Source organism: Nelumbo lutea, chromosome 7 (genome assembly GCF_056320005.1).
Source record: "Nelumbo lutea isolate HS-2025 chromosome 7, American lotus-T2T, whole genome shotgun sequence".
NCBI classification, from domain to species: Eukaryota; Viridiplantae; Streptophyta; class Magnoliopsida; order Proteales; family Nelumbonaceae; genus Nelumbo; species Nelumbo lutea.
In genome coordinates this window covers 28,838,564-28,854,820 of record NC_142690.1, presented here as the reverse complement: position 1 = coordinate 28,854,820, position 16,257 = coordinate 28,838,564, and the positions used below count along the sequence as shown (strand labels likewise).

At 35.2% G+C, this 16,257-nt stretch overlaps 1 protein-coding gene across 1 annotated transcript; it reads left to right on the top strand.

The window, feature by feature from the left end:
- LOC148845897 (protein RETICULATA, chloroplastic-like) lies at positions 1–15,783 on the top strand. Its single transcript, XM_088956325.1, has 7 exons — positions 1–1,043; positions 1,659–1,757; positions 2,172–2,392; positions 2,640–2,709; positions 2,996–3,075; positions 7,232–7,296; positions 15,337–15,783. Exons 1-7 carry the CDS (start codon positions 396–398, stop codon positions 15,528–15,530), a joined length of 1,377 nt encoding a protein of 458 aa, XP_088812451.1. The 5' UTR covers positions 1–395; the 3' UTR covers positions 15,531–15,783.
- The last annotated feature ends 474 nt before the right edge of the window (positions 15,784–16,257 follow it).

The following is a 16,257-nucleotide window of genomic DNA, read 5'->3' as shown; positions in this document are numbered from 1 at the left end:
GCTCACTCTCACACTCCCTCCCACTCACGCTCAATCGCTCTATTATTTATACGCCATGCCCCTGCATCACATCCACAACCCTGAAATCTTCCATTGCAGTGTCGTTTCAGAGCTTCCTTTTTCTCCTTGAAAACTGTAACCAGGGTTGGTTTTACTTTTTCTATTGGTTTGAATCGTCGCGGAGAGCTAGGGTTTAGTATAGTCTTTTTGGATTGATATTCGGACTTCGGAGGCTTTCGAGATTTTAATAAGCTCTTAGCAATATTTATTTCGATTGATCGTGACCAATTGAGAGTTGCTTTTGTTGTTCTTTATTGTCTAGTGGAGATATATGTTTATTTGTCGACTTCTCTGAGTGTTTTTCACTTTAAGGATTAGAAGAGTAGGGGAAGGAAATGTCGATTTGTTCTTCTAGCCTCAGGTTATCATATTTAGCCAACTCGCTGAATGACATTGATTCGATGAAGCAATGCAACGGAAACTCAATAGTTACCATGAAGGCGTTGGGTTCCCTGACAAGCAGTAATGGAGAGTTCAGGAGTATTCTAAGGGCAGCAAGTTTGACGCTTTCGAGTAGGTGCGTAAGCAGTATGCATCTCTCAGGAAAGGGGAAAAAGTGGTTTGAGGTTCGGTACATGTCGCAGCCGCAGGCTAAACCGGAGTTCAGTGATCCTCCTGTAGTCACGGTTTTGCAAGAGGGAGCGGATGCTACCTCAGCGAAGGATTCTGAGGTTTTTCGAAGTAGCTTTACGTCAGATTCTGACAATGCTGGTGGTGATGGGTATCCTCTTAGTAGTACTGACGGCAATGGAAATTTTCCATCTGGAGGAGGAGGTGGCGGCGGCGGCGGCGGCGGCGGCGGTGGCGGTGATGGTGATTACGAGGAGAATGACAATGAAGAGGATCTCGGTCCAGTAATGAAGTTTGAGGAGGTCTTAAAAGAAGCAGAAGCTCGGGGGGCTAAGCTTCCATCCGACATGCTGGAGGCTGCGAAGACTGTTGGAATTCGCAAAGTTCTTCTTCTCAGATACTTGGATTTGCAGGTAGATCTTTTTTTATATGGTAGAAAATAGTAATTCTCTACGAGTCTGTTTGATGCATGGAATCAGAATTGGATTTTTGAATTCCAATTCAAAGAATTCGGGTTCACGCATTTGGAAGTCTGATGTATGAGTCCGGGTATTAGTTATTACAATATAATTTCATACCAAACATTTTCCCAAGCAGTTGGTTATCAAAGAACCGGTGAACTGGTGTTTACTGTTCAAATGTTGCGAAAGAAAAAGAATATCTGAGATTCTCCACCGGTTTGAATCGAAATTATGTCTATAATAATGATAATAATAAAAACAGAATTAATATGAGAAATAAAATATCTGGTTCGTAGTGCTTGCATGTGGTGAGAACCTCACGTTAGAAACAGGTTGGGTAGAGATGGAAAGAGACAACGAGTGGTTAGCCTAAAATCAAATTCCTTGTGTTCAATTGGAATTCCAATTTCACCGCAATTTTTGCATGCCAAGCACTAGAACTTGGAATTTGGACCTATTCCAGTTCTATTTCCATGTCATGTTCAGGAACCAAATACAGCCTATAATTAACTTTTTTGCATGGTTTTTCTTTCTGTTCACTTTAACTTGTTGATTTTCTAATTGTAGGGTTCAGTCTGGCCTTTAGGCTTTGCAATCAGGTCCTGCTCTTTGCTGCGTGACCGAATGCTTGCTGATCCTGCTTTCCTATTTAAAATTGGAACAGAGGTTTGTTGAACTTCTTTTTTTTTCCCAATATAATTCTTATAAGAAAGCTCTCTTTCATTATGGTGTAAAAATATAGTTTTGGTGGTCAGGACTGTTTCTGGTGTTATTTACCCAAATTGTGCACATAGCAACCTTTTGCATTGGCAGTGGCCTATTAATTATATTTATTGTATCCTAACAATCAATTGGAGGATGATGAAAAGCTATAATTGTTGACTTAAGAAAAAGTGGCTGTAGCATGATTTGGCAAAAAGCTATAAATCAGGCTGGTAAGAGAGCCTGATGGATATAAATTTACAAGCCTATATCATGTACTGCATATTGGCTACTTGATATACTGTCAACCTCATTTTGCTTGTAAGTTCAATGTACTCTGTTATATGAAATTGTCCATACTGGTTTGGCATGATGCAGATAGTCATTGATTCTTGTTGTGCAACATTTGCTGAAATCCAAAAGAGGGGCAAGGATTTTTGGACAGAATTTGAGTTGTATATGGCAGATCTTTTGGTTGGCTTGGTTGTTAACATTGCTTTGGTCGGCATGTTAGCACCCTATGCTCGTATTGGAAAACCATCTCTGTCAAAAGGGTTCCTTGGACGCATACAACATGCTTGTGGAGCTTTGCCTAGTAGGTTTGTAATCATGGCAATAATACTCTTTGTATTCCTTAATGAAGAGGAACTTACAAATAATAAAAAAAAAGAAGAAAAATAATTAATTCAGTTCTCTTTGATTAAAATGCTTTCATAGTTCTAGTGTTTGTGACTTTATAATGGTGAGGTACTGGCACTTGAACTTAGCTATTCTCTTTGTGCTTCCAGTTTACACCTTACATGATTATGAAAATGACTTAACACCTCAAATGTTGTTCTTATGCAGTGTGTTTGAAGCTGAAAGGCCAGGATGTAGATTTTCAATTCAGCAACGGATTGCAACATACTTTTATAAGGTTACACATTTTCCTTGTGTGTGTTGAAATGATAGTGGAACCATACTTCTCATGTGGAATGCTTGATTTCTTCATTTATTTTCTGGCAACATTACAGTGAGAAGTTTGATTCCTTCATTCATTGTCCAGCAACATTATAGCTTTCACTTTTTTATGTTCCTTTCATGTTTCTAATGCTTGAAAATGGTTCTGTTCAGATAATTTTCCGTTTGTATGCGAATGTAACCATGTATGTGTGTACATGCATATGAGTGGTATATGCTTTATTTACATGTTCTTCTTCCAGGGCTTGATGTATGGGGCAGTTGGATTTGTGTGTGGTCTTATTGGTCAGGGGATTGCTAATTTGATCATGACAACCAAACGGTATGCTTCTGTTTTGACAGACTATATTTCTATTTGCCTAAATTTTGTTTCATGAAATACTTTGGTAGATTTGTACTGTTTACACCATTTAATTTAGCTTGTGAATGTGGTATGCACAGGGTTCAATGAGCTATCATTGTGTTATTGCTTTCTTAACTGAAGTCATAGCTTTTTCTCTAGAAGAAATGTTGTATGGATATTTAAGTAGTTTCAAGTCGTCCTCTCTATATGAATGGCCTTTTGTTTTGATCTACACTAATAAAGTTGTTCAGTTTATAAGTCACTATTACCCAAAAAAGGATAGGTCACCATAGATAACCTGCAAATTGGTTTGGTAGATGCAATTTAGATCTCAACTTAATGGTTGCTGAAAATTTATTTATTAAGTTTAATTCTTATAATTCTTAATTATGTTTTGTATCATGATAGTCATTTTACGATTTGAAAGGAAGAAAGAGGGGACTAAAAGCTGATATTGCTTTCCAGAGTGAAATTAAAGAGGCTCTAGCAATTAGACTAGCATCCCAACCATTCTAGAGAAGTTCATGCATGCTTCTAATGGTTATATGCCATAGCTTATTTAAATCATTGAGGAACCTCCATAGCCATTTACCCAACAATGAAGTATTCCTTAGTATTACCTGTCCAATACCCAAACCCCCTTCATCTTTACTTTTGCAAACTATCTTCCACTTGATCAAGTGATCCTTTTTCCTTTCTCTCAGTTTCCAAAGGAAGTCTCTCATGATCTTTTGAATTCTTTGGCCACAAAAGATGGAACTTTGAATACTGAAAGATAGGAGGTTGATAAAGGTGGGTTTTGTGAGTGTGATTCAACCCCCAAGGGAAGTATAATTATTTTTCCACGCGGTTAATCCTTTAGAAAACCTATCAAGGCTAGGATTACAAAAACTGGAGCACTTTGGTGGTTGGATGAAATTGAACTTTGATGGCAGCAGTTTAGGCAACCTTGGTCCTTCATGAATTGGGGGGAATGGTAAGGGATGAGCGTGGTACTATATGTGGTTTGTATTCGGTCCAATTGAATGGGGTGGTTCAATAAGGGCAGAACTTTTGGCTGCAGTTTTTGGGATACAAAAAGCTGAAGAAATGGGGACTCAAGGTTGGTTATTGAAGGGAATTCAAAGATAGTAGTTGGGTGGTTGAAGTAAGAAGGTGGTTTGGCAATATAGAAATGAACTCAGACGCTTCAAGTGGCCTTCAAGAGAACTGAACATTCAAATAAGATGGGTAAGAAGGTCAGCTAATTGAACACCCCAAGATTTTTACATGTCTCCTTGATACACTCTTTTCTCTAGATTTATTTTCAAATTTGAGATCCTCCTGAAGCATTTCATCAACAATTCAATGTTTGTCACATCCTCCTCACCCTTGTATTGGCAAAAAATCATGACATTTTCAGCAAAAAGTAGATGTGATACTACCACCTACTCCCTACCAATTCCTCCAACCTCTCTCAAGCCCAAGGCTATCTTCTTTCTTTACCGGTCAACTCAAAACACCTATTATGATGGTAAACAAAAAAGGTGATAATGGGTCCCCTTGTCTCAAACTCTCAAACCTTTCTTTGCCTAGAAGAAATCTTTTGCCACTCCATTTACCAGAATGGAATAGTGATTAGGTTGAGTGCATCCCCTAATCCCCTAATCCATTTTCTCCACCTATCACCAAAACCACAATTTAGTAAAGCCAAGTCCATAAAATCATAAGCTTTTTCCAAATCAAGCTCGCAAACCCAACCTTTGCTACCTTTTCTTCTCATCTCCTCCAGACTTTCATGGGCTACAAGGATTTGATCAATGATTTGCCTACCAGAAATAAAAGCTCCTTGATTTTGAAAAGAATGAAAAGCTTCAAGAAGCTGCAGAAGTGGATGAGGCTGGAACTGATTAACGGCATTATAGCAAATGACAGGGAGCAACAGGTGGATGGGAGCATGTCTGTGGTAAGATCGGCTGCTAAGGTCTAGTATATGGTAATTCAGGACTGCCCACAATCTGTGACTGGAGAGGTTAATTCTCCATCTTAATTCCACAAAAATTTAGCTATATTGTATCACCACAATATCAGATCGAATATGATATTCAATTCTTCATATAAGCTTAGTGTCTGAATAGTATTCCTCAAGGCCTGGTAAATTGTATACTGGGGATGATTTGCATCTCCACCCTGCTGATACAAATTGTTTGTCTTGACCTCAAAATTTTTATTAGCCTCCTCTATTATTAAGTTATTTACATATTTTCTATAATAATTTTACTTACACCCCTACTGTAAAGTTATTTATTTGTTAAGATCAAATTACTTGTAGGTACAACCTTTATAGTTTATCTGTTATCCACATTTATACCCCTAAAAAGTTTATGTTTACCCCACCCCTCTTTTATCGGCTATTCATTTACTCTTGATGCTCTTGCAAAAAAAAAAAAAAAAACTCTTGATGCTAAGAAAGCACTAATTTTTGTTAATTCTTTTAATTTTAAATTATCAAGTTTTCCTTAATTGAAATGCATTCTTTTAATACCAAACATTTTGATTGTGAAATAAGGCTCTAAAAGAGCAAGGGGAGGACCATAGAAAACATGTCTCTTGATAGAACACAATGGCAGGACAGGGTTCATGCACAAGCTCGTCTATGATGTTGCAAAATTTAAAAGACTTTATTTTTTGACTGTCATACTCCAAAATGAACTAGCCATAGATTGCAAGCTGCACCATCAGTACAACTGTTGAACACTAATGTTTTTAACTTATTATGTGATATCATTCAGTCAAATTAATAATTGCTATTAGTTAGCACGCATGCTTGTTTATCTTGGTACTAGGTGGTGTATATGATCAAATGCATGGTTGAGGATGTTTTATGCTATTAATTCAAGTCAATGTTTTCAAAACTAGATCAGACCAGATGGTTGAATTGTTGAACACTAACCACTTAGATTCCAGTTCCTTGAATTGAGCCAACCTATTGCCACAAAAGAAACCATAAAACCCAGAGGACCCTTGGCCCATCTGTTTGAACTGTGAAACTGTTTTCAGAAACCATATATTGGCACAAGAAATTCACTACTTCCATATCTTTGCTTTTTGGGTGAGTTTTAGCAGAAATATGTAGGATCCTTTTTTTAAGTAAAAATATTTAGAATTCTATGTTAAACAATACAAAAAATCCCATTATCCCTAATATCTTAAATATTCAGTCATAGGAACCTAACTAATATCCTCATGACCTCATCGCAAGATACAAGTGGAAAGTGGTGTTTGGATTGGGTCTTTCCCTGAAACTGGAATAGAGGAATCATCTTTATAACTGGCAGAAGAGAATGGTAGATAGAAAGAAATAACTATATATCCTCCTTCATCATAATTGTTATGATTATTTGATGGCAGTTGAATTAAAACACTACCTCTGCAACTTCAACAGTGAGCACTCAAAAGATCTGATTCTTCAGATTATTAGGAGTATATAACCTTCAAGATGATTTAGATTGAAAATTAGCTGATTTGTTTGATTAAGGGTTGAGTGCTTTTTCTCTCTTTTCTGTTCAACAATCCTATTGAACCACAAACTGGTATCCTCAACAATTCAAGGTCTAGTATTCTTTTAAAAACACTAGATTAAAATCAAATGCTCTATTCACTGCTTTTATGCTTTTTGGCTAGATATCAAATTGGTTATTTGCTTACAGACCCGGTAAACATGCTGTCTGTAAATATTTAAAGTATCTTTATATGAATTATTTTCTGCTTTTTTTGTTTTGTGTTCAGTGTAATACCTAGGAGCTGTTTGATAACAGATGAAGTGGCTGAACTGAATGACTTATTACTGGTCTTTTAGTGAATAATTTATTAAGGAGGCTATGAGCTCCCTAATTGTTGAAGCTGAAGTCAGATTAATTACTATTCCCTTGAATATTTTAATACTTAATTATTTTATCCACTAAAAAAAGAAAGCGTTCAGTTCATGTACCTCAACTGTTATCAAACGGCTTGTAAATATCATTGAGGGTTCAACTGATATGTCATTTAACCTTTATAGAAACTGTTTTAAGTTGGCCTGCTTACTTTTCTGCTTTGCATTATGTTTAATGAGATTATTGCTAACAATATCTTCATTTTTATATTCCTTGATCAGGAGCATAAAGAAATCAGAGGAGGATATACCTGTACCACCTCTTGTGAAAAGTGCTGCCCTTTGGGGTATGTTTGACCCCACCTTTAAAGGGTTTTATTTATCTTTGGTGTAGAAGATCTGATTTTTCTGTCCTTACCATTGGCAATGCTGAAGTCTTGGTTGCATGCATAAATTTGATGGAATCATAAACCTTGACCAGATACCATGGATTCAGTACGTTGCTGACATGAAGGAAAAGAAACAGAAAGAGAAAATAAAGGGCTTAATCAACTCTCTTTCTCTCCCCCCTTTTTCCTCATAAAGTTCACCATCAGTATTTCACACTCTGGGAACGTTAATTAGCGTATTTAACCTTGCAGGCTACGACAATTTTTTTTTTTTTTACTATCATAATGTTAGTTTTGAGGGTTTTAAGCTGATCAGTGCAATGACTAGCCTATGGTCTAGAAGTTTAGGCTAGTTTGGACTCAACAATTAAAATGCATCTGAAGTTTCAAACATAGTTTTCAATAGGGGTGCTCACGGTTCGGTTAACTGAACCATGGAAAATTGGTAAGCGAAACTGAACCGAACCAATCGGTTACCCGGTTGATCAGTTCGGTTTGTCAGTTTTTTTATTTTTTATTTTTATAATATAAATATATAATAAAAAAAATTAGAAATACATATAAAATACTATATTATAAATAATAAATAATATATTATATATTATAAATACATATAAATATATGTATACCGAACCCATTGGTTTGGTTAACTAGAATTTTTGGTTCGCTTCAATGTTTTGAAAATCGTAATCGTATTGTAAATTGTAGAGAAAGTTGAATCGAATTGAATTGTGAATCGTATTGTAAATCGTAAGATTATTTCTATTTTATATAAACTTGTCAAAAATTAAATATAGATATATTAAAAGGCTAAATATATATAGGAAAGTGATTTTACACTATTTTTTATCTATATTTACCATATATGTAAACAATAGAATTTACCACTTATGCAATAGAAGTCTAACATGATATAATTAACTTTGACTTGAAAATCAAACAAATCTGCATGCAGTGGCCCTTTTAACTTACATACGATAGAAAATAAACTCAATTTCTAGGCTTAAATAATGTAAATAAGTCATTTTCTAGTAAGGGATTTAAAAAAAGTCTCCCATGTCAAAACTAAACATAAAAAAAAAAACGAAGTAGAGAACTAAGTCTTAATTGAACTTATTTGAATCTTAGTGAATGAAAATCGTAAGATTTATGAATCAAATCGTAGGATTTAAACAAAAATCGTAAGATTTTTGCAGAAAAGGATTCAAACATAAGATTTGAATAGAAACTCTTGGGATTCATGATTCAAATCGTGAATCGTATCATAAATCGTAAGATTTTCACAACATTGTTTCAGTCTCGTTGGTTCAATTTGGTTCAGTTGTTCAGTTTTTCATGATCATCCCTAATTTTCAAGGCACCTAGGTGAAAGGGGGGTGCCTTGTCACCTAGTTTCCTAGGTGTCACCTTATGCGATGGATTTTATTTTTAACTTAAAAACCATGGATCTTAAGGTAACTCTCTAGGTTCCATAGCAACCAGAAACCATCTATCACCTTCACTAGTTATCATCTATAATCTTCATGGTTTAAATCAATGGATGTAAATGGTATATATGCTTGGAAAATTGAGATTGGGATGCCGAAGAATGTAAGTTGATGGTGGTTAGAGGAGGAAGAAGAATAGGGAATTAGGGTTGCCGAGTTGCCAAAAAAGGTCCTACCTTAAGAAAACAAGTCTCCTATTTATATGGAAGGGTTGGCCATGTAGACATGTATAGCCTAGAGAACATTCCAGATGATTCTAAGGCGGATAAAGGGATATGTGGTGGCGGATCCTAGATTGCCTTGGAGAAGAGACATGTATAGATTGGGGAACCAGGTATTGCCGTTTTGGCCTATACAAGGTTTCTTTGACACCACTCTTGCAGTCTCACCATGTGGTGCAATCTCAGTTCCTGGGCTTGCTGTATGGCATGCTAATCCTTGCTTTATCTTTCTTGTGGGAGAAGTCACAAGCTTATACTTAAGACCTCATTATCTTGATGAAGCCACAATTGGTGCATCCCAACAATGAGCATGAATTCATGTTTTGGTGAGGTTGAGGTTATGACAAGCACGAGTTTCTAGCTTGGCAAGGCTAAGCTTTGCTGTAGGAATCAAGGCTTTTTTATATAAAATATAATTTTTTAACAAATAAATATTCATGAGTTGACAAGTGCCAACACATAAGTCAACACGTGCCAACACATGAGTCAAATCAAGTATGAGAGTTGTCCTCTTAGGCAAGACCTTTTATAGATGAAAGCAAGGCCTTCATTCCCATTCTTGAGCATTGTGGGACTTGGGACAAACTCAATGGTAACACTCACTGTTGAGTGTTGGTTCATGTCCCAACATTGCTTAAGAATGGGAAAGAAGGCCTTGCCTTCATCTACAAAGGATAATTAAGCCAAGCTAAACCAAATTTAGGAATTAAATGCAGCCCATTGCCTTTATTTTTGTGCAATAGGCCCAAAACGTAGCCAAGCCTAGCCTAGTTTGGGGTTGTGCAATGTTTTTTTCATGTGTTATATATTATTTAATTTAAAATTTCGAAATAATTAATTCTTTTTCATTAGGCCCGGAAAGCCTGTAAGCCTGGTCCAGGCCTGGGCTTGTAATTTAGGCATGGAGTGTGGGCTGGGCCCGGGCCTAGGCTGAAGCCTTTATCATGGGTTCTAAGCCTGGCCCAGCCCATGATCACCTATAAATATTCATGTGAAGAAAAAGAAGAAAGAAAAGAAAACTCAGAAAATAAGGGACTCAGTCACTGTTTTTATCCTAGGACAAATGTTCTTTTTCTATGAGTAAAAAAATTTAAGTTCTTCCTTGCTTATCGGTTCAGGTTTGAAGTCTTGAAGGGTTTAAGACAACATACACTAACATGTGTATTGATTGAATCCTAACAAATAAGAAAATAATAAAATGAAACTAGTATTTTAATGCACCAAAAGAATAATGTAGTTGAGTGATATCTAGGTGCTTAAGCATGGTGACCCTCCATGGGTGCCTTGTCGCCTAGGTATTGCCTTGACAACCATGGTTTCAAAATACAGTAGAATAAAGTAAAACAAGATAATGAAGAGAATAGAGGGAGAAAATATTGTATTAAAAAATTCATACAATTTTAGTGTGTAAAATGTGTCAGCAATCATACGAGGCGATGTCCAACCTTGGCAGCAACACGAAGTATGTTGTAAATGAATTACCAAAATAAATATTTCTGCAAGTCTACATGTTGTATCCTTGTAGAACCTCCCTCTTTTTTTTGTCAATCTGATTTTCTTAGATTCAATGTAAAGAAAGAGAAAACAAGAAGAAATACGAGAAATAAGAAAAGAAAGAAAAAGAGAGAGAAGGGAGTTTGAGGAAAACATGAAATGCCCATTATGTTACTTTCTCTTCTTTTTTTAATAGTAGGGTATTAGCAGGAAGCTGAACTGTCCTTATAATGTGTTGCAGACATGGTGGGTCCAAAAAAACATGCTACAAGACAAATGCTTCCATGCCTCCATAGGCTCCATTTTGTCTGCAGCAAAGCTGCTTTCTAATGTAACTATTTTAGGAAATGGGAATTCTAACACCATAATTCCTCCCTCCCCATCACTTGTACTTGAAAATAAGTGCATTATACACCAGACAGCCCACATAACATTTTAGATACATGGTGTATGATGCACTTGTACATGATTCACAGAAAAAAAATGTATTGCTTGCATTAATTGTTCTCAATTAATCATCTTTTGGTGCTCAAGCTTTGATGATTGGTATGCTTATTAGTAGACTGTAGACACATGGCAATGATGTTCTTCTTGCCTAACAATATTCTCCCTACTCTATGAAGGGAATTCAAGTTTATTGATGCCAATTGGATATTTAAGTTGGCCCTAATCAAGGGTTCATATCAACAGTTACAATAGTCTAGAGGATAAAAGGCTAGTAAACTAAAACTATTCTACAAGAAGGAAAGCTTTCTTAATACAGTTCAAAGAAAAATGAAAGCTGTTATAATTTAATATAATCTGATCCTATTGTTGTCCTTTATCTTAAAAAGGATTTTTTTTTATTGTATTCTACACTAATTTAAATTAGTGACAAAATTAGTGATATCTTATGCCTATTTACTTTCTATCCATTTTTAGGATACCCTCTAGGGTAGTCGAGGTTAGAAAAAACTGATGAGGGACTTCTTATGGGAACCGAGAGAAGATAAAAAGGATCACCTGGTTAGTTGGGAGATTGTTGGCCGTTGTAGGGAAGGAGGGTTAGGAATAGGGAATTTAGTTAACAAAAATGAAGCTCTTCTAGGCAAATGGCTCTAGAGGTGGTTTGTGGAAAGAGAGGCTTTGGCATGAAGTGGTGGCTAGTATCCATGGCTGTTCTGAAATTGGATGGGATGTTGGGGTATGATGTTTGCTCAGGTAAAACTGTTCTTTTTTGGGAAGATGTTTGGGTGGGTAATCAACCTTTAAAAAATCTTTTTTCTCCCCTTTATTCCATCTCCCTTTTTAAGGAGTCTGTTTTGAGGTTTCTTCATCCCCCAAAACTTCCATTGTCTCATGCCTGGGATCTCGGTTTTCATAGGGGCCTAACTCAATGTTTTAAAAGCGCAAAGCACAAGGAGAGGTGCACGCCTTTTTGAAGCAAGGTGCAAAAATATAAAAAATAAAAAATGTCAAAAAATTCAAAAATTTCCAAAAAATTCAAAAATTTCCAAAAAATTCAAAAATATGCAAAAAAATAGAAATACTAAACATAATATTAGTAAGAAATATAAACTTAAATTTTAAAATTAATGTTTTAAAAAACCTATTATCTAAAATTAAAATACATAAACATAACATGTAAAGCATCAAATGAAAATTTAAAAATAAAACCAAACATATAAAACATTTTCAAGCATGTAAAGCCCACAATCCCTTTTTTTCCTCAATTGCATTACTTCAAGTAGCTATTATGATGTAAAACATATTACATTCTTGATTCTATGAGTCGCCTTTGTGCCACGCCCTTCGCTTGCTCACCAAAGCTCTGAGAACCCCCTATTTGTTAATGTTGTTTATTCATTCATCTTAATAACACATCTTCTTAAAAGGCAATTAAAATTATAAAATCATTGTTTTTTTTTTTGTGTGAGAATTAAGAATTGAAGACCCTAACATGGACTTGTTTGGGATTTCCTCGATGGGCGTGGTTGGGGGTCTGGGGGTGGAGCCGGCCCAACCACTAGGTTCAAAAAAAGAAAAAAAGTGTACAACTTTCAAAAGGTGCACACCTTGGCCAAGGCTCAAAATAAAAAATATTAAGCATAATAAATGTTTTAAAAAACCTATTATCTAAATTTAAAATACATAAACATAGCATGTAAAGCATATTCAAATGTGAATTTAAAAATGAAATCAAACATATAAAACATTTTCAAGCATGTAAAACCCACAATCTCTTTTTTCCTCAATTGCATTACTTAAAGTAGCTAATGTGATGTAAAACATATTACATTCTTGATTCTACAAGCCTCCTTTGTGTCGTGCCCCTCGAGACAAGGCCAAACAAGTCCATGTTTAGGTCTTAAATTCTTAGTTCTCACACAAAAAAAATAATGATTTTATAATTTTAATTGCTTTTTAAGAAAATATTTTAGTAGGATGGATGAATGAACAACATTACCAAATAGGGGTTTTAAGAAGATATTTTGGTAATGTTGTTCATTCATTCATCCTATTAAAATATTTTTTTAAATATCAATTAAAATTATAAAATCATTATTTTTTTTTTGTGTGTGAGAACTAAGAATATAAGACCCTAACATGGACTTGTTTGGGCTTGCCTCGACGGGCATGGCACGGGGGTGGAGCCATCGGCCCAGCTGTTAGGGTCAAAAACAAAAGGCACAGAATTTTAAAAAGGCGCACGCCTAGGCACACCAGGCGTGCACCTTGAAGGGCTGCACCTAGGACCTGGGCGAGGTGCCTACCCTAAAATGCACCTCGCATATGCACCTAGGCGCGCCTTTTAAATCACTGCCCAATATATGCTTGTATTGTCAAGTTCCTAGGCTCCTATTTTTAATCCAATCTATTATAACTCTTCAGTTCCCTTCCACTATGTTATGTATGTAGTTTAGGGATCTCCCCAATCTCAGCCCTTGAAGAACAACCAGCAACTGCTGATATCTAATTAAATCACTTTAGCTATTTGGTCTGGAATAAATGGCCATGCAGTAGTAGCTTCATGATTGATCCCTAAACAGTTCACCAATACCTGATTCTCTTAGGTTGCCCAAGCTGCTGGCATCAAAGTTTAAATTCATGAAGTTCATAGTTGGAGTCCATGAAATAATAACTCTTCTTGAAGATGAGGAATCCACATATTGCCATCCTCGAAGAATGTCATCCACAGAGAGTGGATCAGAAAGCAATATTGTCAAAACCTTATGATTTATGATATGATTCACGATTTGAATCATGAATGCCAAGGGTTTCGATTTGAATCTTATGTCTGAATCCCTTTCTGCAAAAATCTTACAACTTTGTTTGAATTGTATTTGAATCATATGATTTGATTCATAAATCTTACAATTTATACGATTCACTGTGATTCAAATAAGTTCTATTAAGAATCAGTTCTTTACTAATGCCATTTTTTGTTTAAATACAAGGGAGACTTTTTGAAACCCTTACTAGAAAGTGATTTATTTCAGTTGTTTAAGATTAGACATTGTGTTCATTTTCCATCATATGTAGGTTAAAGATCCACTATATTGTTTAGATACATATAGGTTATTTTCCATTATATTTAGATATTTGATTTCAGTCAAACTTGTTTATATCTTCTTAGGTTTCTTTTGTACAAGTGGTAAATTCTATTGTTTAGATACATGGTAGATATGGATTAAAATAGGGTAAAATAACTGTCCTATATATGATTACTATTTTAGTGTATTTTTTTTCACAAGTTTGTAAAAAATTGAAATAATCTTATGATTTACAATACAATTACGATTTGTGGAGTATTGTTAGAAAGGCTTAAGGGCTTTATCCAATGAGACACTTTGATTAAGATATGCTCTGTTATGGCTGTTTACTTGTTCATTTCTCTCTCTCTCTCTCTCTCTCTCTCTCTCTCTCTCTCTGTTTCCCCTCTTTTTGTACGTAAATGAATTTCAACTATACTAGTCCTTAAAACAATGATTCCTTGGACTTGTCTTCTTTTCCTTTTATTGCACTCAAATATGGCTGATTATTGAAAAATGACATCTGAATCTGAAATCCGGTTGTATTTGAAGATCTTTTGGATTCGAATTCGAATCCTAATGGACTCAGATCATATTTGGATTTAATCCAACTCCACTTTAATTTTTTAAAATACAGAAAACATTAAAAGTTAATTACTTTTCAATTTTTATATATAATAAATTAATATAAACAAAACATACTGAACTTTTTTATATATAATTGCATATATAATATAATTTATAAAATTATATTTTTTATAATTTCAAGTATAATTATATAAATTTTATATATTAAAATAAATAAATATTATAATATAATGGAATTCAGATTTTAATTGGATCAGATGGAGTTATTCACATCTGATCCAATTATTAGTCGGATGCAGATTGCAAAATCTGAATCTGATCCGATTATGTAAACACATCATCTGGATCTGGGAGAATTGGATTGGATCTTGGACTCTCAGAGTCCGTTGACAGCCCTACGCTTGAACAGTTCTGAGAAGGTAAAATAAAAACTTGTATATCTATGATGCTGGAATGGCTCTGACCGCTTTGTGAATTTTGTATGTTTTCCATTTAAATAAAGAACTGAATGGTTGTGGTTTGGAATTCTAAAATGCCAGATGGTTCAAATGGTTCCATCCAGTTTTGTGTATCATTTTGGTTCAATTAATGAATTGAGTTCAAATTGTATCCAGTTTTGGTTTGACCCATTTTGAGCGGTCTGGCTGGTTTCTCCTGCTGTCTGTGTTTTACTAATTGGTTTCCCTTAATTATCAGGTGTTTTTCTCGGAGTTTCTTCTAATACTCGCTACCAGATTATAAATGGATTGGAATGCCTGGTGGAAACATCACCTTTGGCAAAGCAGATCCCACCTGTTGCAATGGCCTTCACTGTTGGTGTGCGATTTGCTAACAATGTTTATGGGGGTATGCAGTTTGTGGACTGGGCTAGGTGGAGTGGGGTGCAATGATTTTATTTTATTTTTCCTTCTGTTTGACATACCTTAATGATAACAATGGACAGAAATATGTGCGTGTGTGCGTCTGTGTGAATATGCTTGTCCTTGATAACAATGGACAGACACCAGGGACAGGTAGGTTCTGAATTCTGATGAGGTTACAAAGTGTTCTACCGTGTGATATGCTTGTCCTTGTTGTAATCCGTTCTGGGTTTTATATGTATTTATGTATTAGCTAATATGAATCTACCAATTGAATCTGGAATCGTCTCTTCTTGTTTCTTATTTTCATTATACCCCTGATGTGATTGTAAGAATAAATGCTTAGCTTTCTTCTTGAGGCTGTGATTGACTAGAACTAGAAGCATACTTTGCCTCTAGATTCTGCAGAAGCTTGCAGTTGCAGCAGTTTGTACTTTGTAGTGTGAATTGCATGTGCACTGGCGTAAATGCATGAGTGCAAATATGTTGAGTGTAAATTCTGTTCACATTTCAGTCTTATTTGTTTGTGATATTGAAAGTTAAATGAAGTGGCCCCCGCTTTATATGAAAGAGAATTGAGGTAGGAGTGAAGTGTTACAAAATTTGCATCTGTTTTTGGGATGCAAAATTTGCACCAAGTGCAAATGAGATAAAAAAAAAATTTGCATTGTGTAAAGACTGAGAGTACAAATTATGGTTACAAACAATTGGGTGCAAATTTTTTATTCAGTCTAAATTTGCACTGCAAGCAAACAAA

Excerpts from the sequence above, each read along its gene's own strand:
- LOC148845897 (XM_088956325.1), top strand. The coding sequence starts at position 396 with ATGTCGATTTGTTCTTCTAGCCTCAGGTTATCATATTTAGCCAACTCG. Across the intron at positions 3,076-7,231 it reads TTGATCATGACAACCAAACG|GAGCATAAAGAAATCAGAGG; the intron begins GTATGCTTCTGT and ends TTCCTTGATCAG. Across the intron at positions 7,297-15,336 it reads GAAAAGTGCTGCCCTTTGGG|GTGTTTTTCTCGGAGTTTCT; the intron begins GTATGTTTGACC and ends CTTAATTATCAG.